This window comes from Canis lupus, chromosome 5, assembly GCF_011100685.1.
Source record: "Canis lupus familiaris isolate Mischka breed German Shepherd chromosome 5, alternate assembly UU_Cfam_GSD_1.0, whole genome shotgun sequence".
NCBI classification, from domain to species: domain Eukaryota; kingdom Metazoa; phylum Chordata; class Mammalia; order Carnivora; family Canidae; genus Canis; species Canis lupus.
In genome coordinates this window covers 45915629-45942350 of record NC_049226.1, presented here as the reverse complement: position 1 = coordinate 45942350, position 26722 = coordinate 45915629, and the positions used below count along the sequence as shown (strand labels likewise).

At 39.1% G+C, this 26722-nt stretch overlaps 1 protein-coding gene across 1 annotated transcript in view; it reads left to right on the top strand.

The window, feature by feature from the left end:
* CACHD1 (cache domain containing 1) overlaps positions 1-26722 on the top strand; it is a 202074-nt gene that overhangs the window by 156750 nt on the left and 18602 nt on the right. The window contains exons 9-19 of the mRNA XM_038538809.1: positions 1374-1607; positions 5500-5649; positions 6420-6543; positions 7351-7468; positions 11334-11502; positions 15978-16120; positions 16780-16961; positions 17808-17918; positions 23592-23714; positions 25216-25315; positions 25408-25524. Of these exons, the coding sequence (XP_038394737.1) occupies positions 1374-1607; positions 5500-5649; positions 6420-6543; positions 7351-7468; positions 11334-11502; positions 15978-16120; positions 16780-16961; positions 17808-17918; positions 23592-23714; positions 25216-25315; positions 25408-25524 (1571 nt within the window). The remainder of the gene's footprint in view (positions 1-1373; positions 1608-5499; positions 5650-6419; positions 6544-7350; positions 7469-11333; positions 11503-15977; positions 16121-16779; positions 16962-17807; positions 17919-23591; positions 23715-25215; positions 25316-25407; positions 25525-26722) is intronic.

Genomic DNA, 26722 nt, shown 5'->3' with positions numbered 1-26722 from the left:
TCCTGATGTAGTACATAAAATATACAATCTTTGATAACCCTCCATCCCATGCTATTCTTCTTTGCCTAGTAGATGTTCCCATTTACCACTTTTCTTTTACATTTGAGAGTGTTAAACAGTACATGACAAAGAAAGGAAATGTGTTCATTGTCTTGTGTTGTCTCCTTTTATCATTCACTTCTGTGAGCTTCTCAAAAGGTATAAGGCCAGGGATCAATCATGCCTTTTGTGTTTGTTTTTTTACTCCAGAGTGTACCACTCATCCCCTCTATCTCCACTCAGTGTCCAGGAAAGGGAGCAATAATCTGATTCTGGCTTCTTAGCATCATTGCTCCAGCAAAATCCAAGTTGTTTCAATTCAATATGTTAAGAAGGAAATTATATCCATTAGATATTTGCATGCCTTTAAAAATGGACTTTCAAGGCTAGAAGTATACATACTCCTTAGCTAGAAATGATAGTCACATAAAGTAGGTGAGCCATGAACTCTTCAGTTTTGTTTTGTTAAAGAGTAGTTAAAGAACATGAGGCATTTTAAATAGGCATTTTAAAATTCATTGGTAGACTCTCAAAAGTGAATGAAATCATTTGAATTTGTTTACAATGGCACCCATATGGGATCAGTTACTAATCCTTTTGACTGTGTTCCAACAATAGCAAACCAAAATTTTTAAAAAGGTTTATTAAATTTATTTTTATGCTATAGATTACAGATGTTGTAGAACAGTACATCCCAGTATGCCTAAAGCTTTTACAAAGTTTTTTAAACCCTCTAAACGTAGAAAATACACATTAAAGAAATCAAATCCAGGACTGTCCTAGCAGTATCAAGCATGAAAGCATTTGTAATTAAAATGAGCTTTAAGACACAGGGTTTGGAGGCATCACTAAGTGCAATACATAATTCTTCCTTTTAGTTCCGTGAGACTTTGGCAAGTATTTAATAGGCGAAGAGGTAAGAAATGAAAGGTAAATCTCTATCCTTTAAAATTCTTAACAAATTCATCTACTAAGTTAAATGCAGACTTGTTAATCACTACTTTTGCTTTCAAATATCAAATGGAGAAAAATTAAACTTGTAGAGGAGAAACGTATCATTGCCAAATTGGGCTCCTTTATTTTTACTCATGTGATTTTTAGCATTGCCTTTTGAAGACTCCCTTCACCCTTTTGACTGTTTGAGGAAAGACCACGGCTCATGCTTTGTTCCTCAGCAAGAATTGGTAACTGTGTCCTGGATCCAGGTCGACCTTGCAAGACTCCTCTGGCATTGCAGGCTTTCTCTGTGCCCTTATTAAATCTAAATGGCAAGATTATTGTATGGATATACACCATTTTGGTTTACGCTGCCTACCTTTGGCTTTCCATTTCAGATGGGGTGACTGGTTTAAAAGAGCTAGCTTTTCTGAGAGATCTGGCTGAACAAAACTCAGGGAAGTACGGCGTGCTGGACCGGACAACCTTGCCTGTGATTAAGGGGAGCATGATGGTGCTGAACCAGCTGAGTAACCTGGAAATCACAGTTGGCAGGTTCTATACCAACCTTCCCAACCGGATGATTGACGAAGCTGTCTTTAGCCTTCCCTTCTCTGATGAGATGGGAGATGGTGAGTCTGGGGAAAACCTCCTATTAAAGGAAGGGGAAAAGAAATGGACATGAGTCCACCAAGACAGTAACTTTTAAATGTGGCTCAGCACTTGCCTGTGAGCATTAGATGGTCTGGATTGGCAAGGGCGTGGTCATTCCTTTTCTCTGGCATAGCCCTCTGCCATCAGTCTGGTAGCACTATATTTTAAAGCAGAAATCCCCAGCCCTATTTTTCCACATTGCCCTAGCCTCAGTCAACATGATGGGTCTGTGTTTTGGGGGGGCTTACTGAGGATCCCCACCAATATCCAAAAGTTGGTGCACTGGAATAAAACAGTAACTTTGCATAGCAGATGGTAAATCTCAGAAATGGTTAGGATTCAGCCTGAAAGGTAAAGCAACATGGTGTGGTCAGACAAGTACAGGTTTGACATAGGAGGATTGCAAACCTCACTCTACTCCTTAAGTTGTGGTCCTTGGTAATTTATTTAATCTCAGTAATTCCCATTTGGTTAAAATGTAAGAATGTCTTTCATAGACTATATCTTCCAGGTTTTTAGGATTAGAAAGTTTATTGGTGCCTAGCATACTTCTCAATAATAATCGCTGCTCGTATTGATTTATTATTTTTACTTTGTATTGTGACTGTCACTGTCATTATTATGCTAATGTCACAAGTTATTCATAACATGTTGGGTAGTGTTTAACCTTCACATGATTAACTTTCTTGATCCGTCAAATGGCAAAAATAATTCCATCAAAGCAGTTGTGAAGATTACATGCACTAGTATGTGTGAAGCACCTAGAATAATGGCTGGCCAACAGTGTATGCTCAGTAAAAGTACAGCCTTTTTCATTCCCTCCTCATATTCTTGTTTATCCTTTGCCTGACATGCTTCCCTTTCTTCTCTGACAGAGAGAATGGAAAAGGAAGCTAATTACTAGCTAGACAGATACTACCAGACAGAGATCCTATTTTTATGTGCCAGTAACTAGGAACTCTCACAAATACAGATATCCAGAGAAAACTCATGTATAAAAACTAACAGGCCTAAGGAATATGTTTTCCAGCAATTAGGTAAACATGTTTTTTTCTGTAAGGAAGAAATATGGTAGCTTCTGCTACATGTCAGTTTGTTGTTTTTTTTTTTTGTTTTTTTTTTTTTTATCCTTCCTATTTCTGGCAGAGCCCACAGATGTGTATAGTATAGAAACTCACACTTTTAGATAAGGTCATTTCCCTTTATAGGGAAATGTCAAGCTTTAAATGCAAAAGATGCTTTATGCATCTAACCTCCAGTGTTGAGTGCCAGCCAAGCCTTGTGTCAGGCAATGATGAGTAGGGCACACATCCCACCTTCAATAAGCATGTAAGTCTGATAAGAGAAAGATAGATCAATGAATCATGTTAATATTGTGTCAAAGGAACAAAGGCGGATGTGGAAACCGAGTCCTGTACAAGTACGGAGATTTATGCAGTCAAACCCGTTACCATTAGTGATATCAGGGAGAGTAGGAAACTTTCCAGCATTCACCTCTATGACCCAGAGAGAGTTACCCAAAGGCTTTCAATCAAATTGTGAGCAAATCTTTGGTTCTTTTTTGGCTGATGTTTTCCAAAGCGTAGTCCTCAAGGCCTGTTTTCTGAATCCTCTGCGGTGACTGGTTTACTGGACTGTCCCACTGCCTGACTGGAGTATGCCTTCTGTGTTTGTGTGTTCAGTCCCCAGGATGAGTGGGTGACATCTCCTCTAACTCCCAACATGGGGATGCCGAGCCTAGGGAGTCCCATATTTACATGGGCTCTCATTCAAAACCCCCACAGTATAAAATATTGGTTACTGGATGTACATCTTTTAACAAGTAAATCTGTGTACTTTAGGTTAAAGTAGAGAGGGCATTTAGGGATTTCCTTAAGTGTAGCAAGAGCTTAGCATACCTTATTTGCCACGGCAGGATGAAGAGTCCTCTGTCCAATAATTGAACAGTGAGATTGTGTTTCTTTTTTCAGGCTTGTTCTCAACATAGCCAAAGAAATCTGAAGTGAACATGTGGTCACAGAGTATTTCTGTTGTACTTCACCGTTCTATGAGAACAGCTTGAATGTTAGACACAAGCCCAGGGGAGCGTGGTGTGCAGGTTATGACCTCTGTCTCTGTGCTGGCCCTCAAGCGCTGCTCCCATCATTTATAACCCACTTGTCCAGGGATACCTGAGCAAAAATGTCCTTAAAATACATTTCTAAAACCTTCTGTGGACTGCTTAAAGAAAGCCTCTGAAATTATAATAGTGCACAACTTTTCTTTTTTCCTGTTTTATTGATTTATAATGGACATAAAACATTACATCCATTTTAGGTGTACAACATGATGACTTGATGTATGTATATATTGTGAGATGATCACAGAAAGCTTAGTTCACATTCGTCACCTCACAGAGTTAAAAATGTTTCTTGTAAATGAGAACTTTTAAGAACTATTAGCAACTTTCAGATATACAATACAGTATTGTTGATTATAGTCACCATGCTGTATATTGCATCCCTAGAACTTACATTCTGAGCATAACTTCTCACCAAGGTTTTCAGTATTATATATACTTCCTCCTACCAGGTAATACATTTAATTGGCCTTTGCAACCATGGCAAGTTCAGTAATACTTTGAATGGATCTCATATGGGTTTCTGTGTGTGGAAGTCCATGCTTCGTAGCACTTTTCAAGTACCCAAATCCCTTTCTTGGGTGTTTACGGAAGAATGGCTTTCTGATAGGCTGCTAAGTAAGGCATGAACCTGCCATTAAGCACAGGAAAATATACATGGAAGATGGAGAGAAACCATCCATTTTTCTGTTTCGAGTTTTATTTAGAACCATAGGATTGTGGAACTACTAGGGGTGCCAGAGATCATTTTGTCTCTGACACATGAAGAGACTCCTTCTGAAAGGTTGGCACCACTTAACTCAGTAGGAGAGCCCAGCTATCCTGATGCTCAGGGCCACACACTGACTCCACTAGTCACACACTCCTCTCTTGTGCGTTTTCTTTTCCTTTGCTTTTCCCTTTCCTGATTATTGTACTGTTTTTTGTATGGCCTATGAGTTGAAAATGCCATTTATATTTTTAAAGCTTTTTTTTTCTTTTTTAAAGAAATAGAGTATATGCAACAGAAATTGTATGGCCCACAAAGCCTAAAATATTTATTTACTATCTAGCCCTTTATGTAAAAGTCAAGGAACTCCCAACCCAAATGACTACAAATACATTCCTTTGGAAACTTAGTGTCTCCTTTAGCTGCTCAGAGTTCTAGTTGGTCAGATCTTAGAAAAAACCTTCTAGGTTTTTTTCACCTTTGTTGTCTTTTTATAGGTTATGTTAGTGAAATAATCTCTTTCCATCTAACACCCTTAAAATCAGGAAAGTAGTTATCATGATGTCATTTAAATGGATATGGAAACCAGGGCTCAGAGCAGCTATTTCCATGTCTTGTGTACAATGCGTAAGGGGCACAGCTAGGCTAGAACCCCAATTTTTCAGGGTCCTTGTCCAAAGGTCTTTCACATTCAGTTGTTTCTTCCCCACTTGAGGAAACAGAATCATAGAAGTGCTGCTTATGTTTTGCACTGATCTATAATGTCCTGTCCTTTTAGGTCAAGAAATAGTGGAAAATGTATGAATTGCCTCTAAAGTGACTGAGGTATCTGACCTCACAAAAGACACTTTCCCCTGCAGTCTTGTTCACTTATGCAGACTGTCTGCAGAGGCCATGGTTAGTTACTGGATCCCACAGGTCACCTCTTCAAGCAGAATTGAGGTGGCAAGACCTAGTCTTCATGATTCATTAGAGCACAGCTCCAGTCTTTGTCCATTGCCTTTTCTGCTATCCTTTGGATTTTTTTGTTTTTAACCCGTAGGTTTGATAATGACTGTAAGTAAACCCTGTTATTTTGGAAACCTACTTCTGGGAATTGTAGGTGTGGACGTGAACTTGGCTTACATCCTTGAAGACGTGACGTATTACCAAGATTCTTTGGCCTCCTATACTTTTCTCATAGATGACAAAGGTAATCTGTTAAAAATTTATAATGGGAAAGAATAATTTCTTTTTGAACCTGAAGAAAATAATCTGTGATACTAACAAAGTAAGAAAATTATAGTATTTACAGAAAAATAGTGCAAGTAGGACTGCTCATTTGTGGTGGAAACCATAAAAATGGCAGAATGTATCTAAAAATTATGCATTTGCTTCTAGGGGCACCTGGGTGGTTCAGTTGGTTAAGCATCTGATTCTTGGTTTTGGCTCAGGTCATGATCTCTGGGTCATGAGACTGAGCTCCATGCTGGCATGGAGCATGCTTAAGATTCTCTCTTAAGAAACAAAAATGCATTTGTTTCTATGTTGTCCTAAGGAGTAGGTAACAGTTACTTAAACATCAGGAAATTAGACTTGAGGATTGAATGACATGTAGAATGTGATTCTTTGGATTTTATTTTTCTATATCATGATCTTTAAATTCACTAACATCAAGGTTTATGTGATAGATTAGAACCTTTTTATAAAACAAAAACCCAAAGACCAATACCTCTAAGATACTCTTGATTAGACAATTGTTCTATAATTTAAGGCATCTTTCTATACTTTAAGAATTTTATGCAAGAACATATAAACAAGTTCAGTTTTTATTGAACTGGTGAGTTACATACTGAGATGTTACATGTTGGGCATTCATCCCAGAATATCCCACATTTCAAATGTATGATAGGCACTTCTCTTAGAATCTATAGCTCCTACAGCATGTTTCCCACGGCATATATTTTTGTTTTCTTATTTCAGGGTATACACTTATGCATCCATCTCTTACCAGACCATATTTACTATCAGAACCCCCACTTCATACTGACATCATTCATTATGAAAATATCCCAAAATTTGAGTTGGTTCGGCAAAATATCCTAAGGTAAGGTGAAAGTTGTAGTATTTGGGTTTTCTTTTTTTTTTCTGAAACAATAGACATTTTGAGGTCAAATATGAGTGTTATAGGATATAAAACAAACACGTATATAAATTGATGTTATTAAAAGTATACTCAGTAAATTTTTCATAAGAAGAGTAGCTAAAATTTTATTTACTTTGTATAACAACAGGTAAGGTCTCTTAAAACTGTTACTTAGAGAAAATGTCTTGTAAATCAAATTCTACGTCCACATTGCCATGAATTGTAAAATCAGATATATGTTAACTCATTTAAGAAAAACTCCAATTGTACTAAATTGAAAAATGTTGGCAAAATAAAAAGTTATGTTGAGGACCAGCTTTCCAGCATGCCAAAAAATAGCTTGGCAAAATAGTGTCCATTCCGAGTTGACAGCACGATCATATACAACATTTTCTTTTGAAATAAAAAACAGATTGGATTTTTTCCAACCATGATACATTATTTTGGCAGATGGTAACCTATAGAGGAATGGGTCTTTGTGCTCATTGGTTGTAAATTAATGACAGTGATTTGAGACAAGTTTGTCTCTGGAAAAAATTAGAGTTGGGGGGCAGTATGCAGGGGTAGAAAGTAAAAAATATTTTAGTGTTGAGCTGGCATCATGCTTTTACAAAATTGAAAATTTCACATTATCTCTTTCAAAAGTGATGAGCTTCATTGCTTTTCAAAATCAGGAGGTGGTCATTGACTCACAGCTTCTTCCCTGCCTTTAATTAAGTGCTTAATTTTATCTTTTGCCTGAAGTATTTCATTCTGTTGCCAACACAGCCTCCCTCTGGGCAGTCAGATAATCGCAGTCCCTGTGAACTCATCCCTGTCCTGGCACATTAACAAGCTGAGAGCAACTGGAAAGGAGGCCTACAATGTTAGCTATGCCTGGAAGATGGTGAGTTGCATGGCACTTTGCCTGAGGAGTTGGGGGGTGCACTGCTACTTCATGCATGAATTCTGGGGAACTTAGTTCTGATAATGTTGCTGATCGATAGTAAGGTGATTGGAAAAAGAAGAGACTTCACAGATGTCCTATATTTTTTTCCTTTATTGTTTATAAAACCAATCACTGTTCATGTAGAATAAGTTAACCTGTATAAAAGGATACAAAGTAAAAAGTAAACTTTGCCCTTCTCACTTGCCTCTCCTTGGCCTGCCATTCCCCAGAAACCACCACTTGGGTCAGTTCCAGAAAATGTTTTTGTTCATACACAGGCGTCTGTATCTGGGCATCTGCATGCACATTTAATGGCTGTGTAGCATTGCACTGTGTTGACGGGCCAAATGTCTCTAAACACAGCCCTCCTATCATTATATATTTAGATTATATCCAGTGAGGTGTTTTTTGTTGTTGTTGTTGTTGGCTTTTTATCATTTTAAACTTGGATTGTGGAAGTTAGAGGTTGAAAAGGAAATACAAAAGCATGAATGCCCTCTACTGACATTCTCTAAGGCACAGAAACTTTCAGATTAGAATCTGGATCATTCATACTCACCACCTAGAGATGGACAGTTAGGTGATCGCCTTCGGTTGCCACTTCCTTAAGCATCCTTTGACTAGCCTCATTCAGATAGCAGGCATCACAGAGTCAGTTTCGAGCACACACTATCCACGTTATTCATGTTGCTGCCCTTTACTCCCTCCCCTCAGGACATTTCTGCTATCCTGGGTGCCCTTGATGCTGTAAGTGGTCAAAAGCAGAGTGGACTTTCGTTTTTTATCAACTTTTAATCACTAAATTTAAAATGCAGTCATATTAGAGATTCCCTTACTTTTGCCCATATCTGGGGTTTAAGCCATTAACTCCAAACGGCTCTACATATTCATCGCTTTAAGGATGACTTACTGAACAGCTACTGTGGGCTAAGAAAGATAAAGAAGAATGATACTTTCTCTGCCCTCTTAGAGCATCTAGCCCAGAAGTGGAGGTAGACCAGCAACTCCATCCAGTGTCTGTGTCTGGCATGGGAATGATGGGGATTGGAAGTAGCCAACATGCCTTTCGGCAGGAGCCTCCTCCAATGTTCTTGTTCCGTTCTTTTTTCTTCTTCTTCTCATTCTGTTCTTAAAGCATCATTATGGCAACATTGATTTCTACAATGGAAACAAAAGCAAACAAAATAATAAAATCATTTGAGAAATTCACAATTTACAAGCTTAATTCTACTGATGTTTTATTGTGATGATACAGATCTGAGGATGGTCAAAATCTATTTGGAAACTCTCTTAGCTCATTTTCATGATTTTTTTTTTTTGAGAATTATTGCACCATCTGCTCTTATTTTCATACGGTTTTTACATAAGGATGAATTGTTTTATTTTCACCTCAGAAAGGGTAAACCACACACCAGGATTGAAAAATACTTTTATATTTGAGATTGTTTACCTTTAGTATATCCTGACTGAAAGCTACTCATCTGCGTACCAGGAAAATATCTACCTTGACATTTGTTGGCATTAAAGGAGAAAGAAAGATGGGGTGCCTGGCTGGCTTAGTTGGTGGAGTGTACAACTCTTAATATCAGGATTGTGAGTTCTAGCACCATGTGTGGAGATGACTTAGAAATAAAGTCTTTAAGCAAATAAAATTAAAAAATAGAAAGAAGGAGATGTAAGCATTCTTAAGACCTTTTTGCACTGTGAATAAACTCAATATTAACATTTTGGAAAGAAGTATTCTTAAGATTTTCTTCAGTGATATCAATAAATTCTGGCCACTCTGTGTAGCCAAATGGATATAATCATGTAATCGCTTCAGGTAGAAGTGTTAGCTTTCTCAGAGTTCCAAAATTGTCAAGAACATCACTATTAAGTGAAAAATTATATAAATAATAAATAATAAGATAGAAGTTAGAGAGCCTTCCTTGCCTGGGAACCCAGCAATATAAACAAATAATATTAAGTTCTTTTTTGTTACTTGGGCGGGGGGGGAACTATTCCTCTTGTCTTCAGGAATAAAATGGATTCCTCTGCTAAATGTAATTCAAATACATTCAGTCTATGTTGAAAATGATTATTTAAACTGCTTAGCATCCATAGATATAGCAGATACTGATAGATTATGTCACTGAATTAATTTAAATAGAATGTGAGAGATTATGTTAGCAGTGTTAAGAGATTACTACTCTGTCACTGTGCAGCCCAAGTCCATCTTTGAGCATTTGAGGAGGCTGCATGCTGAGACAGAAAAAAGGATTGACTTCAGAAGGTATTACAGTGTTCCTGTGTGACACAGGCATGGCTCACTTCAAAATATGAATCCCATGGGCAATCAGTGGGGGGAAAAAACCCAAAACACTCCCCAATCATGGAGAGCCCTTCTAGAAATATTCTGGTTCCTTAATGCACTGACTCTTTTTTCACCTAAGAACATGATAGAAGCACCTGTATTGAAATCCATTTTCCTTTCTAGCTAGGAACTATCTCTAAAGTGTTGCTTTTAGATGCTTAGGGTAACTTTTAATTTTTCTCTTGCAGAATAGACCTTATTCTACAATTTTTTCTGGTCATTCTGGTGAAGTTTTTGTCTTTTGGTTCCTTGGAACATAGAATGAAGGAAACAAAGGGTGACTGTGTGAGATAGGGAGAGAGTAATAGTAAATGACACTATGGGACACTATCATTTTATAATGGAGGAGGAGGCAGATGGGGGGAAGAGAATTAAATTTGCTAATCTAACTGAATATCCTTGGCAGCAGTACTTGAAAGCAATCCCAGGGAGATGCAAATTTCTCTTGTGTTCAAAAAGATTGTGCAACCATCTTCATAAACCCTAAATTACACTTAACTCTAACCTGCCTACTTAAAAATTTCTCCTTGATCATGAAGTAAATCCTTTGGGCTGCTTTAGTTCTCACTGTCCTTTATTTTTAACTTAGCTGGTTATCACACTTTCCATTTATTGACCAACCATCTTTTAAATAGATTCCGCCCACCTCCTTATATAATGGACTTACAGAAGTTTGGCTATCTTGTATTTTTAAGTTAAGGAGCTAGAATTAAGTAGACTGCTTTTTTTTTTTTTTTTTTTTAATTCTTTGGTGGCCATTCTTCTCACTAACTTTATTTAAGCTTCTATTTCAAAGAGCAAAATGAATTTGGAAGTATTCCTATTTGTACATATGAGCTTAATAAATTAGGCTAAGCTACAGCATACTTGCCTACTCTGGTCTGAAATGACAAGTCAGGCAGGCTTTGTGAGGGAGCCATGGGATTTATACTTTTCATGAGTCTGAGAATCCTGCTCATCTCTAACCAGCCAAGGAGAAAGCATTAGTCAGGAATACATGAATAAAACAGATTTTATATGAGCTGCATATGTAGATTCATAATTGGCTTTCGAGATAGTCAGTTCTCAGAATACTCATTGCCAAACCAACTCTATATTTTAAAATGCATTTCAGACCCAAACAGAAGTAAGTGCTGTATTCATATGCCGTATTCCAGCTTGGATTTGTTAGCCTAAAGAAGCAAAAGAGGCATAGGGTGGCTGTTCCAAAGGGACTACTTTCTAATCCCTTTATTAGTTCCATAATTTTCTGTTACATACATTAATTTCCCTCAATCAGAAAGGAGAATAGAAAATGTCATCTTTTGCCAGAGATAGGTTCTCTCACCCCATCCTCATGGCTTTCATTCACTCATCAGATATTTTTTAGTGGGGGTTAGAGACAGAGATAGTATAAAATAATGTAGGCAAAGTCACTATCCCTAGAAACCTTTATTTTCTGTGTTAGAAATGTTTTATTGATTTTTCCAGGTACAGGACACTTCCTTTATTCTCTGTATTGTGGTGATACAACCGGAAATACCTGTCAAACAACTGAAGAACCTCAACACTGTCCCCAGCAGCAAGCTGCTATACCACCGGCTGGACCTCCTGGGCCAGCCTAGTGCTTGTCTTCACTTCAAACAGCTGGCCACTCTAGGTAAAGCCCTTGCACTTTTCAGCTTCCTTTGTGGGCTTACTCATAGCAACTCCCTGTGAATATCAGTTTTGAATTAAATGATAAAACCAGACCCCTCCCTCTGCCCCAAAAAAACATATTGAATGTCAGCAGTGCCAGTTTGGGCATACAGATGTGAGCACAATTTGAGGCCTTGCCTTGGATCCTGCGTTCCAGCCGAAAATGAGATCAGGATTTGTGTGTGGATTTATTAAGGATGGGCTCTAAGAAGAAACTAGGGAAGAAATGAGGGAAACAATATAGCAAAGGGGAGGAGAAAGCAAGCAAGAGTCTGATTTTAGGTGAAGTTCCAGCCTCAGCCGAATCCTGTCAAGGTAGGGCTTTGGAGTATAAATTACACCACAGAGTCTGCTCAGTCTCAAGAAAGGGAGCTGGACTTTCATGTTCCTTTGTATCTTTCAGCCTTCTGCTAATGCTAGGCAAAGAGGTTTTAGTAGCCCCAAGACAATCCATCAGAGTCACCGGTATGACCCTTTAGAAGCAAGCACAGAAATACGGAGATAAGGGGCTCTAGGGTAAAAGGTGGAAAAATAGTAAAGGAGATCCAAGGGTAGCATGCCCATATGGCGTATCTGTGTCTACCACAGGCCCCTGTCTTCAAAAAGAGCTTAGGAAATAGGCAAATAATTCAAAGGCAGGAAAAGGGAATTTACATTTGTAGGTAGCTCATATTTTGCATTCATCGTTTGACTTGACCTATTCGAGATGGAGGACAGTTAGATTTACCAGAAACACCAATTTCCCCCAAGGTAACACGGAAAGTAGCAAGGCTGAAATGTGACTTGTGCACCTCTTTTATTGCATGCCACCATGTGCCAGGCACATGCTAGTCACTTCTGTAGTACTATTAGGACTGTAAAACAGGCACTCTTTTTCACTGAGACCAAGACTTGTTAGAGAATGGGCAAACCGAGTAGAGGGGAGCACAAGTGGGAAGAGGATTAAGATGGAAGTCACCAGTGTCTAGATTCCACATGAGAGTACTTGTGTCCAGATTCCATCTTTTAAGTTCCATCCTATAGCATTTCTGTCTGGTTATGAGATCAGAAGAGCAGACCAGACTGAATAGTCTCCTTTATGGCACGTTCCAATAGTGTAGACAACTTGAGGAAGGCCAGAGATGTCAGTCAAAAATGGTTGGCTTTTACAGTTGATTTAAGTTTTGAGGTTCTGTCTTTTTCTTTTATACAAAAGCACATGTATGCCCTTTAATTCACATTTTTAAGAAATGATCACTGGATAGCCAAGATATGCACAATTTTCTTACATGCTGTGGGACAGGCTCAACACAAGTACTGATAAAGATAGGTCATTGTTTTGAAATTTGAGACTGTGAAGTGCGGTAATATTGCTGAATGAGAGAAAAGCTGAAGCTTAGATTTTTTCAATTTCCTTTGCACAATCCCTTCTAGCTACACTGTTTCAGTAACGGTAGCCTCTAGACACATGGCTGTTGAGCACTTGAAATGTGCTGGTTCAAGTTGAGATTTACTATAAATGTAAAATACTTAATTTTTTATATTGGCAACTTGTTAAAGTAATGTTTTGGATATATTGAATTTCAAAAAATATACCAGGAAAATTAGTTTAACCTGTTTTTATTGAATGTGGCTCTTGGAAGATTTTTATATGACACTTGAGTATTGCATCGTATTCCAGTTGGACAATACTGCCTCATAGAGATACTCACAGAATGTAGAATTAAGTCCACTTTACATAGAACTGATGGACTAATTCTAGATCACACAGACCAACCATAGGCCATTATTTGGCTTTCCCTGAGCCATCTTTCCACTGTACCACCCAACTTCACCTTGGCAGTAGAACCTTCTCAGAACAACATGTTGAAGTCATAAAGGGCAGTTTAGTAATCATTGGTAATGAAAACAAAGCAAGATACTTCAATTGTAATGAAAAAGGAATGAAAAAGAAGAGAGATAATGGCAAATAAGTGACTTCCATTCAAGTTCATTGATGGGATTTTGAGGTGACGTGTTAAATCCATGTCGGAACCCCCATCAAGAGGGCTGGAGGAGGGATATTGTCTTTCTTGGTACACAGGGAAATTTAATTGTGCATCATCCAGTGCAGTTCAGTATTCTTATATGTGTGTAATTTAATGTGTCTACCCTCTAGATACAAAGACCTGTGTCTTGGTTGTTTTCTCTTAGTCCAAATCCTTGCAGCAGCCTCTCCTCAAATGCCCAGTCTCTGTCACTACAAGAAAATCCCACTCCTAAAGTGTCTCTCCACTTAACCTCTGGGCCTATTCCTTTGTGGGCCTAATCCTTCCTCCCTGAAGGATTATGGGTTGCCTTTTGACATTTTTAATATTATTGGATTATTCTTATTTTGTTGTTTTCCTCTTTTTAAACATTTCTAGTCTCTCCAACCAGTTCTAGGCTCTTTGAGAGGGACAGTCTACCCTCTCTCTGGTGCATCTGTGCCCAGAAGGCCCCAGGAGCCTAGGCCACAGCACGCTGCTAGAAAGCTGAAGTCTTAAGCTTCTGGTTTTCTTGTCCTTGATAGGAATATAATACTAATCTCCCCAGCCATCCCATGTGGTATCAGGAGAATTAAATCAGACATAACATCACTGGAAGCACTTTCTTCTGATAATGGCAGACTACATAATTCTGACCTATTCTACTGAGGACACCTGAAAATGGATAGAAAGGTGGGGGGGGAGGGGAACCTTTCTGAAAAGTATCAAAGAACTAACATGATAGCTAGGAATTGGACAGAAGTCTAGGAAAATATAAGAACCCAGAGAAGAAAGCCAGTATTTAAAGCCACATTTGTGATGTACCCATTCACCAATCCAGAAGAAACAACTGGGAAATTAAACTATTCTTTAGGTAGTAGGTTCTTAGGGCTGGGAGGAGAGGAAGAAATCAAATCCAAGGCCCCCAAGAGGTGGGACTAACAAGTGAAAACCCTCCCTTTCACCTGCCACACAGGCATGCTTTAGCAGAACTACATCTTTAGGGCAGACATGAATTGAAGCCACAGAAGCCCTTGACTTGGGATTCGGGTCACCTGAGTGGTCTAAGGAAGCTCATAGTCACTAGTCACGACTCACTGAATATCAAGTCCCACAGGGTAGTACTTAGGTCCTGCATCCCATTGGCTTTTTGAAAACTGTCTCCACCTTACCACCCTGCCTCATCCTGGGGTTTGGTGCCTGATAGAACCAAATAACAGTCCTTCCTGGATACGCCTGTGTCCTGTTAGGACTCAGCTCTTTCTACAAATTTGTTGTTGTTTTTTTGATTTTATTTATTTATTCATGAGAGATACACAGAGAGAGGCAGAGACACAGGCAGAGAGAGAAGCAGGCTCTGTGCAGGGAGCCTGGTGCGGTACTCGATCCTGAGACTCCAGGATCACGCCCTGGGCCGAAGGCAGGCGCCCAACCACAGAGCCACCCAGGAATCCCTACAAATTTGTTTTTAAGTACAATAAAAAAAAATAATAGTACAATGTATCCTGCACAGTCAGAGATAGCCAGGCCATAAGGAAACAAGACACTGTAAGTGAGAACTAAAAGAATGGAAAATGACCTATACACTTAACTGAGATTAGACACAGAACAGTGGACAGTGCTCCCCTAAAGGTTCTCAAACTATAAAATGGAATAGTAGGAAATGTCACAGACAGAAATGTAGTGTTTTGTTTCATCATGTAATTCATTGGGAGGATTTCGGTCTTTGAGAATGGGGTTTTCCTCTTAGGATCAGCAATTATATATACAGTACTCTATTTCTAGAAACTTTTGTTTATGCCAAGTTTGGCTATCCCTGTTTATAAGAAATTTATTTTTGCATTGTCTGCACTATACCATTTTTCCGTCTTTTGAAATATGAATACCAATATGAACAATAGTAGTTAACACCCACAAATCATTTGTCATGTGCTAAACACTATTCTACATGCTTTACATTTATTAACCCATTGGCTTTATGTAAACTAACCGATTGAATTCTCACCGTAACTCTGTAAGTTGGTACTACAATTTCCTACTTTGCAGAGGACAAAAGCATTGCCTATTTTACAACTTTCCCCAACATCGCATGGCCAGGAAATGGTGGAGCCCAGATTCAACCCACTGTGGCTGTATGTCGAATGTCGCCTCCTTAATCCTACTAAGTGTAAAATATTATATGTAGATCTAAGATATTTTGAGCATTTGCAATTTTGGGCACTTGTATTTATTTGTACATATCTCTTGTGGTTCGCTCCCGACTGTAAACTCCTTGAAGGGAGAAAATGAGAGTTTTTTTCCTTCTTCGCTCCTTCTAGTGTTGAGTTCTTTCCTCACGGAAGACTTTAAGTCACCATGGCTAACAGATTGGCAGAGCCTTAGTGATGCTTTTGTTTGGGCCTGAGATGAAGTCTCAGTGTTCCCAGGCCTGCTTTGTTTGCTTCTCTTTCAGAAAGTCCAACTGTCATGCTGTCTGCTGGCAGCTTTTCCTCCCCCTACGAACACCTCAGCCAGCCAGAGACAAAGCGCATGGTGGAACACTACACAGCCTATCTCAGTGACAACACCCGCCTCATTGCTAACCCGGGGCTCAAAGTGAGTGCTGGCCTGGGGCCCCACTTCTGGTGTATCCTTCCACAGGCCTGGGAGGGGGTGCTGTCAGTGAACCTTTGAAGTGGGAAGCCCAGCTCTGGATCTGTGCCTCTCAGCTGGAGAGCCAGGAAGGCAATGTGTGGCCCCCAGGAGGCTGGTTGGCGATGACCCTTCTGACGGATTAAGAAGTCCTGTGGGCCAGATGAAGAATCTCTTTCAGGCCTTAGATACACTAGGGGTTTTCTAGGTAGGGGGGTTATGATTTAGAGAGATCTGTGGAACTTTCCCAGACCCGTTTTTCCCAGGGGAAAGAAGTAAGTGCCCCTATGGTCTGTTGAGATAAACATGGTAAAGTTTAAGGAGCAGAGATTTAGCTGGTGTGTGTGTGTGTGTGTGTGTGTGTGTGTGTGTGTGTTGCTATAGGATCTTTCCTCTTAAATGCTGACAGCCTCACTAGGATGAACAATTGAGTAAATCATACATCCACTGACTATGTTTCAGTAAGCTTTTGTTTTCACCAAGTTTGGCTGTATCCATCTGCTGTGGAAAGATTTTTAAGAAGTAATTGGGCTTGGCTTCTCTGCAAGAGAGCTTGCCAGCAGCCCACTCTCTTTTCATGTGAGTCTTAAAGGATCCCTGCTATGTCTTCCTTTGTTTCCCAGTTCTCTGTCAGGAATGAAGTAATGGCCACCAGCCACGTCACAGATGAATGGATGACACAAATGGAAATGAGTAGCCTGAACACGTACATTGTCCGCCGTTACATAGCAACGCCCAATGGCGTCCTTAGAATTTATCCTGGTTCCCTCATGGACAAAGCATTTGATCCCACGAGGAGACAATGGTGAGTTTTAGGGGCTTCCATTATCAAAGGTTCCCCCAAATCATGGAGAGACATGATAAGTACAATACAATAAAGCAACTTCAGGCAGTCACAATAAAGAAGATACTTCCATGGCCGTGAAAACATATTTTTGAATCTGGTTTTTTTAATGCAGTAATAACAGCTTTGTGGTTTTCCTCTGTCCACAATGTTTTTATCTCTTCATTGAAATTTTGAGACTGAAATGCTTTATACTTGGCCATTTCAATTCCTAGCATTTTGTTTGAGTCCTCTGTTGCATGCACTGTGCCCTTAGTGGGGATATTTAACATCCCTACCCATGATGGCATCAAATTATAACCCATCTATGACCTATGAAAAATAAGTATAAATCCTTTTTTTTTTCTTTTTACCTCTTGGCTTTATTTTTACTCAGGTTTTCAAAAACAAAAGCTAGTCAGGTGGTATAGCAGGGAAGGCAACTGGGTCCTAAAAACCAGATTTCTGGACTTGTGCTGCTTAGATTTGTACTGTCTGTACCAATCCAGAGGGCAGTTTCATGGGCCAAATTGTATTGTTTCTACTTCATTTATTACTTTCTTTTTATATTAGGCTCTAAAACATCCACACTATAGAGCTTATTAAAAGCTCAAATATATACTGAGCTGACCATCTCCTACAAAAGAATTTCAGATTTTCTTGACCTCTTGTGTTGCTACAGTCAGAGATAAAAGATAGAATTCCTTTGAACTCCAGGGTAACATAGGCACACTTTATAATACTTTTTAGAGCTACAAGCTCACTTTTGACACTTACAGATCATTTTTCAGACCTTAAAATAATGTGACTTTCTCTTGTCTCCGTTAGGTATCTCCATGCAGTGGCTAATCCAGGTTTGATTTCTTTGACTGGCCCTTACTTAGATGTTGGAGGAGCTGGCTATGTAGTAACCATCAGTCACACAATCCATTCATCCAGGTAATACTTAAATTAATTTCTTAGTCCTTTTATAAACACATCAAGGATATTCTGAAAATTTGAAAGTCTGGTAGACAACTAAGGATTAATGGCAAAAGCATGACATTTGATGGGAGGCCATCTGGAGTCTGAATATCTTCTCTAGCTGTATCATCTTGCATTCCCTGGGCTTCCACGTGTCATCTATAAAATGGGAATAATATCTACCTCACAAGGTTATCATGTGATTGAGCCAATGAAAAGCTTTTAGCCCTCTTCTTAGGAAGAAGATGCTTACAAAGAACAATAGACATTAGATTCAGTAGAGTAGTTTGTAGAAATACCAGTTTTAACCAGAGGAAGAAATCCCAACCAGAGCCTGACAATTATTGCCAGAGAACATTTTCCTAAGCAGAGGAACATTTGTAGTGAAGAAAAAAAGTATTGAGACCCTAATGTTATTACTTCTTTTATTTTGGCCTAACATTTTAGAATGATAGAGGAGTTTGTTGCTATTGTCACTTTGTCCTTATACTGTCTCTTGAAAAGTAAAAAGACATTTTGAAAATTGATTGTCCAAGAATGCTATTAAATGTCAGTATCACTGTAAATATATTTCGGGTGCTTTATATTTCAGGCCTCTGAGGTTTCAGTATTTAAGCTACAAATGGTAGTGAAATGTTGGGTAGAAAGGCAAGTCACACATGTTGTTTTAATCCCTTCATTATACAAATAGATGTTTTTCCCTGGCAACCTAGAAAGCTCATATTTTGACTAATACCTGTAATGATGCCTTAAAATTTATGGGAGACAGATTTTTCTTGCTTAACTTTATGCTTTTCACTGGTGCTCATTATATATCAAATGATTGACATTCAGGAGAATTCTAACACAAGTTCATTGGGAGCAAGAATTGGGAAGCAGTACTGTGTCGGAATTTCAATATCATGACCTGTGTCTCCTTGGAAAGCAGGGCCCTGCCGCCAGCCAAATAGTGATTGCTTTGCAGGGCATGGTATCTGTTTGGCTCTGTCACATATAAACAAGTAGATACTCATTTAGAACCGGACTTTTCAGTGCTTTCATTAACAGACCATCTGTCAGGTATACACCTATTGTCTAAATAGACTTGACATCTCTCCCATGTATTCTAATCAGTTGAGAAAAAGTAAACAAAGGTAGTTTCTTTGAGGAGACTGGTAGTCACCTTGATCTTTGATGACAATGACAATGGGCCGGCACTGGGCTTCAGATATTGGGGGTAGGGGTGGCAAGAATAGAATGACTGCCTGTGTGTGTCTTATCTGCCACTTGTTATCAAGTGCTATTATCTTGTCCTTCTATCTGTACAGTGCTCCTTGTCTGTGTGGCAGCGGAGGGGGGGGGGGTTTGCCATAGGCAGGTGCAAATTTTCAATGCCTTTTACAGTTGTGTACATGTTTTTATTAAAATTTGGATGGGTAGAAGAACCTTTGTTTAGCTGATTTTTAAATATTTATGGTGTCAGCCCAAATGAAGCACGATGAAAAAAATAGGCAGGATTTCAAATTAGAGAAAACTTCAGTTAAATTCCCTTATTTGGCTGCTTTTAACAGTATGTTTAACCTATACAAGTTTAGCTATTTGACTTTAACAAGAGTGAAAATAGCCGCTTTAATCCTGGATTCTGTCCACCAGCCACTCAATGAGAGAGTATTCCAGGAATAAGTATCTGCTCTTGCTTTGATCAATATGCAGTCCCATGGACTTGATCATTTGAACATTTTCCTTAGCTGAGCATGCTTTTATTACTTAAAACTGTGTATTTTTCATTCAGCATATGCAAGTCAAATTCCACTTCTAATTGTCAGCCAAAGCAACTGTAGCTTTAATGGGCTGCACAAAGGTACTTTTTTCAAGTGATCACCAGTGATTGGTCTCATGTGCCAACCTGAGAACCTCACCTCCTCCTAAGATGTGATTCTACTCTGAAAAAGTCTATCTGCCATCTCCTGCTTCAAGTTCCCTTTTGCCTTGGTTCCCTCACCTATGAAAGAGAGGTATTAAGGCCCATCTCAAATAATAAGGGATTATGTTAAATAATATATGTGAATCTCAGAATGGTGCTTGGCACACGGGAAGGGCTCGATAAATGTTGTAAATACTTGTATTATTACTATGTGCCTTGAGTTCTTAAAGCCTCATTTATGAAACAGGAGACAATGCCTGTGTTGAACTGATATAATGAGAATTACAGATGATGCATATGAAGTGCTTAGCATTGTAGTTGACAATGTTGAGTCCCAAATAAGAGACAAATACTTCTGATGTCATGCTATTTCGGCCTTAAACTTCTGGCATTTTAATAGGTCAGGAAAGAGACCTTAAGCTAGTGTTCAGCTGATTATGAGGCACTCTCATTCAGCCTTCGTTTTCAGAAGTGATAGCTGATAGCTTGGGGAGAGGCTTTTCTAACCCAGCATTCACTTATCCTAGTAACTGTGTTGGGACACTTCCACAAGCATTATTCATAGCCTGAGGATCTAAATGCATTGTTTGGAGGATGATAATGCTAGCGGAGATGATGAAGTATGGTCAGTGATTAAGGAACTGGTCAGATGAGTCTTTGGCAGTGAAAATCTCACAGAAGTGGTGCGAACAGCATGGTCCTTTGTACCTTGGAATGTAGACTTGGTTTGATTTTTCTGTGGTATTCTTTATGAGTTGCTATGGTAACTGTACATTTTTTAAATTCAGGTGAAAATATGAATGCTAGACTTACATGGGCAATATGCATGCTTTTCCTTCAGTATGTTGATCACATTGGAGCAGATGGCAGTCATACAGGGGAAGTTTAGAAACAAAATTAACTTGCACCAGAAAAACCTGAGTCGTATTTTTCACTGAGTCAGCTACAGTATTGTAAAAGGAGCCAGAATTGCAAGTCGTTTAGCCATTCTAATCCTGATTTTCCATTTATAAAATGAGAACTGTAATTCCTTCCTGACATTGTCATAGGAAATTGATTAGGTCATGTAAAATGGCTTGGAAACTTTTGAATGTCCTGCATCTCTAAGGAGACAGTATAACATACTGGTTAGGAGCGTATGCTCTGGAGGCACCTAGGTGGCTCAGTCGGTTAAGTGTCTATGTTCAGCTTAGGTCCTGATCCTGGGGTCCTGGGATCCAGTCCTGTGTCGGGCTCCCCACTCTGGAGGGGTGGAAGGGGATGTCTGCTTTTCCCTTAGTCTCTCCCCCACCCCTTCTCCCTGGTCACGTTTGCTCTCTCAAATGAATAAATAAAAAATCTTAAAAAAAAAAAAAAGCATATGCTCTGAAGTTGAAGACTGAGGCTTATTCCATTGTTTCCACTAGTTATTCACTGTGTGACTTTGGCCAAATACTTAATGTTTCCAAGCTTCAGTTTTCTGGAAATGATAATGCCTCATAAAGTTTTTGTGAGAAATAATTGAAATGACGTATTCAAATGCCCACCAGAGCACCCATAAATTGTGAACACTCAGTAAATATTATCATAATGGTGCCTGCTGTTTAGACTCCTCACTCTTTCCTGGACAAGTAAGAGAGCTTTATAAACTTCTTTCGACTGATACTTCAGTAAAACATTATTTGCTACAAAACACAAATCCCATGTAAGATAGCTGAGTCTTGGATGCCTTCCGTAGTACAATTTAAGTGACTTCAGTAACAATAGAAAGCTCTTATTGAGGCAATAGCCTCTCATAGATAATCCCACAATGTGGTCCTCTTTCATCTCATGCCAAATACAATTTTGACAGCTAAGCTCTGACAGAAATTTCATTGTGGGTCAGGGTCCCTTCTTGTGGGTTTTCAGGGTTTTTTTGGCCCGAGGTTTGGGGATAAGCTAGTATCAATGTTGACAGTAACCAGAAGGAGACAGTTGTCTACATAACAAAGCTAATTTCACTCCCAAGTTTTGATTTTCCAAAAGATTATTATGCTTTGGGAAGTTTCTTCTGAGCTTTCCAATTACAATTTTTAAGATTTTTGTCTAAAACAGCCCCATTTTTCTGTTGGTACTTTCTTTATCAAGAAATCAAGCAGATGGGGGCAGCCCGGGTGGCTCAGCGGTTTAGCACCGCCTTTTGCCCAGGGCATGATCCTGGAGACCCGGGATCAAGTCCTGTGTCGGACTCCCTATATGGAGCCTGTTTCTGTCTCTGCCTCTCTCTCTCTCTCTCTCTCTCTCTCTCTCTCTCTGATAGATAGATAGATACATAGATAGATAGATAGATAAACAAACTAAGTATTTTGGGATCCCTGGGTGGCTCAGCGGTTTAGTGCCCACCTTTGGCCCAGGGCATGATCCTGGAGTCCCGGGATCGAGTCCCACATCGGGCTCCCTGCAAGGGGCCTGCTTCCCCCCTCTGACTGTGTCTCTGCTTCTGCCTCTCTGTCATGAATAAATAAATAAGATGTTAAAAAAAAAAAAAAAAAGAAATCAGGCAGATGGATGATAGTAATGTTGAGTAAACCCTGCAAATTCCCAGCCACAAAGGTTCAGGAGCTCATTAGCCAAATAGCCCAAACCCCTCCAAATACCCATGATCATACATTAGAAAGAACCAAGGTTCCAAGTGACAGAGAAATCCATGCTGTTTATATAGCTAGCATTTCTCTAGGAGAATAAGTTCATTCTCTGTCCTCGTCTGAGCTTTAAGCCCTGGTTGGTTTTCTTTAAACTTCTTTTTAAACTTTTAAACTTTTTTTTAAACTTCTTTTTATTGGGTATTTTAGATAGATTAGGCAGCTTGCTAAACACTGTAAACACACTGGCTCATTTAAGCCCAATGACAGCCTTGTGAGGTAGACACTTCTCTCCCCATTTTCACACAAGAAAACTGGGTCTTGGAAAGGTTAAGTAGCCTCCTAGGAACCACACAGATGGAAACCAAGAGGACCAGGATTTGACCCCAGATCTGCTTGATTCCAGAGCTAAAGGCTTAGCAAGCACCATGTGATAACCTACCCAACTTTATCCTCATTGGTGCTTTTCTTTCTGAAAGTAGCATTTTAGATTGGAGAAGGAACTGGCCTGAGAACCAGGTGAGTTTTGTTCTAGAATCTGAGCTGTGTTTTAAGTAGAGCCAACCTTAATGTTATAGAAAGAAAATGAGACCTAGTTTTGTTTTGGGTGTTGGTTTTTGTTTTTGTTTTTTTGTTTGTTTGTTTGTTTTTGTTTTTACTGAGTTTTGTATGACCTTACACTAATCAGTTAACCTTTCTGAGATCCCAGTTTCCTTATCTATAAAATGAGGGAAATAAAGAGATCATTCATGTTTCTTGTCTAAGGTTCCTTATTGAGCGGAACCATAGTAGTCATGTATCTCATCTCCCACCTGATGCCTTTTCCTGCCACCTCCATATTCTTGCCAAAGAATAGTCCAGCCCCTGTCTGAATATCTAAAGTCAGGGCTAGGTGTATTCCACAGCTGTACATGTTTTGAGCTGGTCTTACTAGGAAATTCCACCTTTAGCCTTGTTTTTCTCTCATCAAATCTCCATGTTATGCTACCAGTCAGTCATTTAATTGATCATTTTTAGAGGGGTAAAAAATGTGGAGGAACAGTAGGCATATATTTCTAATACCATACAACGTCCTTCTGATTGAATGTAACTTTTACCTTTAAATAAGTTGTGCCTCTTGTTCTCACTGATCTTTTTCACATGAAGTACACAGCTGTCTTCTGGGCATACTGTGGCTGTGATGGGTATCGACTTCACACTTAGATACTTCTACAAGGTTCTGATGGACTTACTACCAGTTTGTAACCAAGATGGTGGCAACAAAATAAGGTAAGCCCTTCAGGGACATCACTTCCCATCTATCTGCAAAATATAAAGAAAATGATGTCTGATATCTCTAATTGAATGGCAACCACATTGTCATGATCAAGACCAGAAAGTCAATCCATGGCCTGGGTGTTCGATTACAAAGTTTTTGTTCTTTCATTTTTCTAAGATGCATGCCGTTTATGATATAGACAAACAGATTTGTCTTTTTTTTTTTTTTTCTTCAGATTTGTCTTATAACAAGGAGAGTAACTGTGGCACAGAATTCTCCTAAAGCTCTTGTTTCTCTCAGAGTCAGTAATTAGAAGTTTCCCAGATCTTGGGTGCTAGGAAGACCAGAAAGGGTACTTTTGATGTTAACTTAGTTAAGCCAAAGTCTGTGGGAATTTCAGACACTTGGACTGTTCCCTTTTACATTTCCCCAGAAAGAGGCTTGCAGAACTAAAAAAGCCTTCACCTCCTAATTTCAAAAGAACGTGTCTGATCAAAGCAAGGGTATTCCCTTGATTTAATGCAGGCCACTTTTAAAAATAGCTTTCTTATTTCACTCTTATGGCCCATGCTTCACATCACTGCTAAATTTCACATTGGCCTGAATAGGGAAATGCAGGATTCATAGCAAACTGTTGGAATGAATGCAGAGTAAAATAGAGCAGCACATAGTCTTGGTTAGAGCAATTCTAGCTTTGCTTTAGTGTTTCCATCAAATAAGTTTTTGTATGTCCCTGAAGATTATATTTTATGTATATTAATCGTCAAAGAAGAAATTGTATGGTTTAAAGCTTGTGCCTATAAATACCCAAGGCAACTTCCTTCAGAGTAATCCCTCCTCTGAAGAAAGACTAAACTTGTCATTAATCCTTACAAAAGATTTTTGAGTTCATCTTACTGGGGCTAAGTAGACACATTCTATAAAACTAGGTAGGTGGCCTCAGAGTCAGGTGTAACTTTATTACTATAAACTGTATACTAGGTAATCTATCGCCTCAAGAGTAATGTATCTGTTGGGGTCCCTGGGTGGCTCAGCTGATTGTCTCTGACTCTTGGTCTCAGTTCAAATCTTGATCTAAGGGTCATGAGTTCAAGGCCCATATCTGTCTCCATGCAGGATGTAGATCCCACTTTAAAAAGGGGGGGAGGGGAACGCCTGGGTGGCTCAGTGGTTAAGCGGCTGCCTTGAGCCCAGGGCGTGATCCTGGAGTCCTGGGATCAAGTCCCACATCAGACTTCCTGCATGGAACCTGCTTCTCCCTCTGCCTGTGTCTCTGCCTCTTTCTCTCTCTGTCTCTCATGAATAAATAAATAAAATCTTTTTTTAAAAAATTAAATTAAACTTTAAAAAAAGAATAATGTATCTGCCTGCCTGCCAGCCTTCAGTGAATTTGTTTCAGTGGATATTTACTGAGATAAATGCAATTTGTTTCAGGGTTAGCAAGATAAATGCTCTCTGAAAGTGTAGAAAGACCATGTATATTACTGAGAGATATCACTTGTTTTGGCACAGGTGCTTCATAATGGAGGACAGGGGTTATCTGGTGGCACATCCAACCCTCATTGACCCCAAAGGACATGCACCCGTGGAACAACAGCATATTACCCACAAGGTATTTGTTGCAAAGCCGACGGCTCAGTGCTCCCATGGCCTGTGGTTCATTAACTACATGACTTGTGTTTTCTGTCTGCTTGGCCTTATTAGGAGCCCTTGGTAGCAAATGATATCCTGAACCACCCCAACTTTGTAAAGAAAAACCTGTGCAACAGCTTCAGTGACAGAACAGTTCAAAGATTTTATAAATTCAACACTAGCCTTGTGGTAAGTTGATCCCTTATCATCTCACATCTCATTCCATTGCAGAATATGAAATGGAATAATAGTTAATATCTGAATATGACTCCTGGCTGTTTCATGGCCTAAAATTATAGAATGACAGGACAGGACCTTAGGCCAGCTCCCTAGCTTGACCAGAATGGGGTGTAAAGCCCAAATTGGAAAAGTGAATGTTTTAAGGTTTCACACTTGGTGTTTTGTTTTAGTTTTGTTTGTTTAAAGACTCACCCAGTAGAAACCCTTTGAAATGTCTGCTGAGGTCTGTTCCCACACTCTTATGTAAATATGTGTGGCACCATGTGTTCCCTTCTTCCTGTCTTCTAGAGATCATGCAGCCTCCTTAAATTCCTAAGGCCAAATTAGGTCATTTCTTGGTCATCTTACCCAGTTAGATGGGAGCTCTCATGTAGATCATCTAAAAATAAATTCATTTTTTGTAGCTTAGAGTACTCTAAGTATTTGATTTGAGAGAACTGCAAGCTTACCTAGATATTATTAAAGATCTTAAGAATGTTCCTACTAGTTTGTCAATAGTCTTAGCTGGAAAAGAGCTAAAATACATAATGACAGAACCAACGTTCAAAAAGTTGTTCACAAGAAGTAAGCTTTTTATTTAGGACAGGTATTCATATCATTGAATGTATAATTAAAAATTTTAAAGATGTATTGGGTTGACTGAAAATTCTCTCAGAAAAACAATAGCAAAAACAATTGGAATAAAAGAGTTTAAAAAAACAAATAGATGAATAGGATAGTGGGTTCAAAGGAAATCATTATTACTCTGTTTAGACTTCACAGCATTCTAAGGAACACTCTCTTTAAAGAGGACATTGACAAACTTGAATGTAATCAGAAGGAAGCTGCCAAGCAAGATTGTTCTGTGAGAGTCTGATTTACTCTGTATGTTCTACCTTTTATACAGTGATTTCCTGAGTCTTCAACAGACAAAGCCAGGCTACTCTGGGAGAAATTTTTCAGAAACGCAAATTTTAGTGGAATATGAATTAGAATAATTTCTTAACAGCTCAAGGTATTCCAAAATAGAACTGGAACATTTCTGGGTAGTGGAGCTAAAAGGATGATAGGCCTATCTTAATGCTGATATGGTGGGGCGGGCATCTTCCAGGCAGTGGAAAATTCATCTAGACCTCCATCCAGTGCCACATTTCTCAGTTAGGCTTAT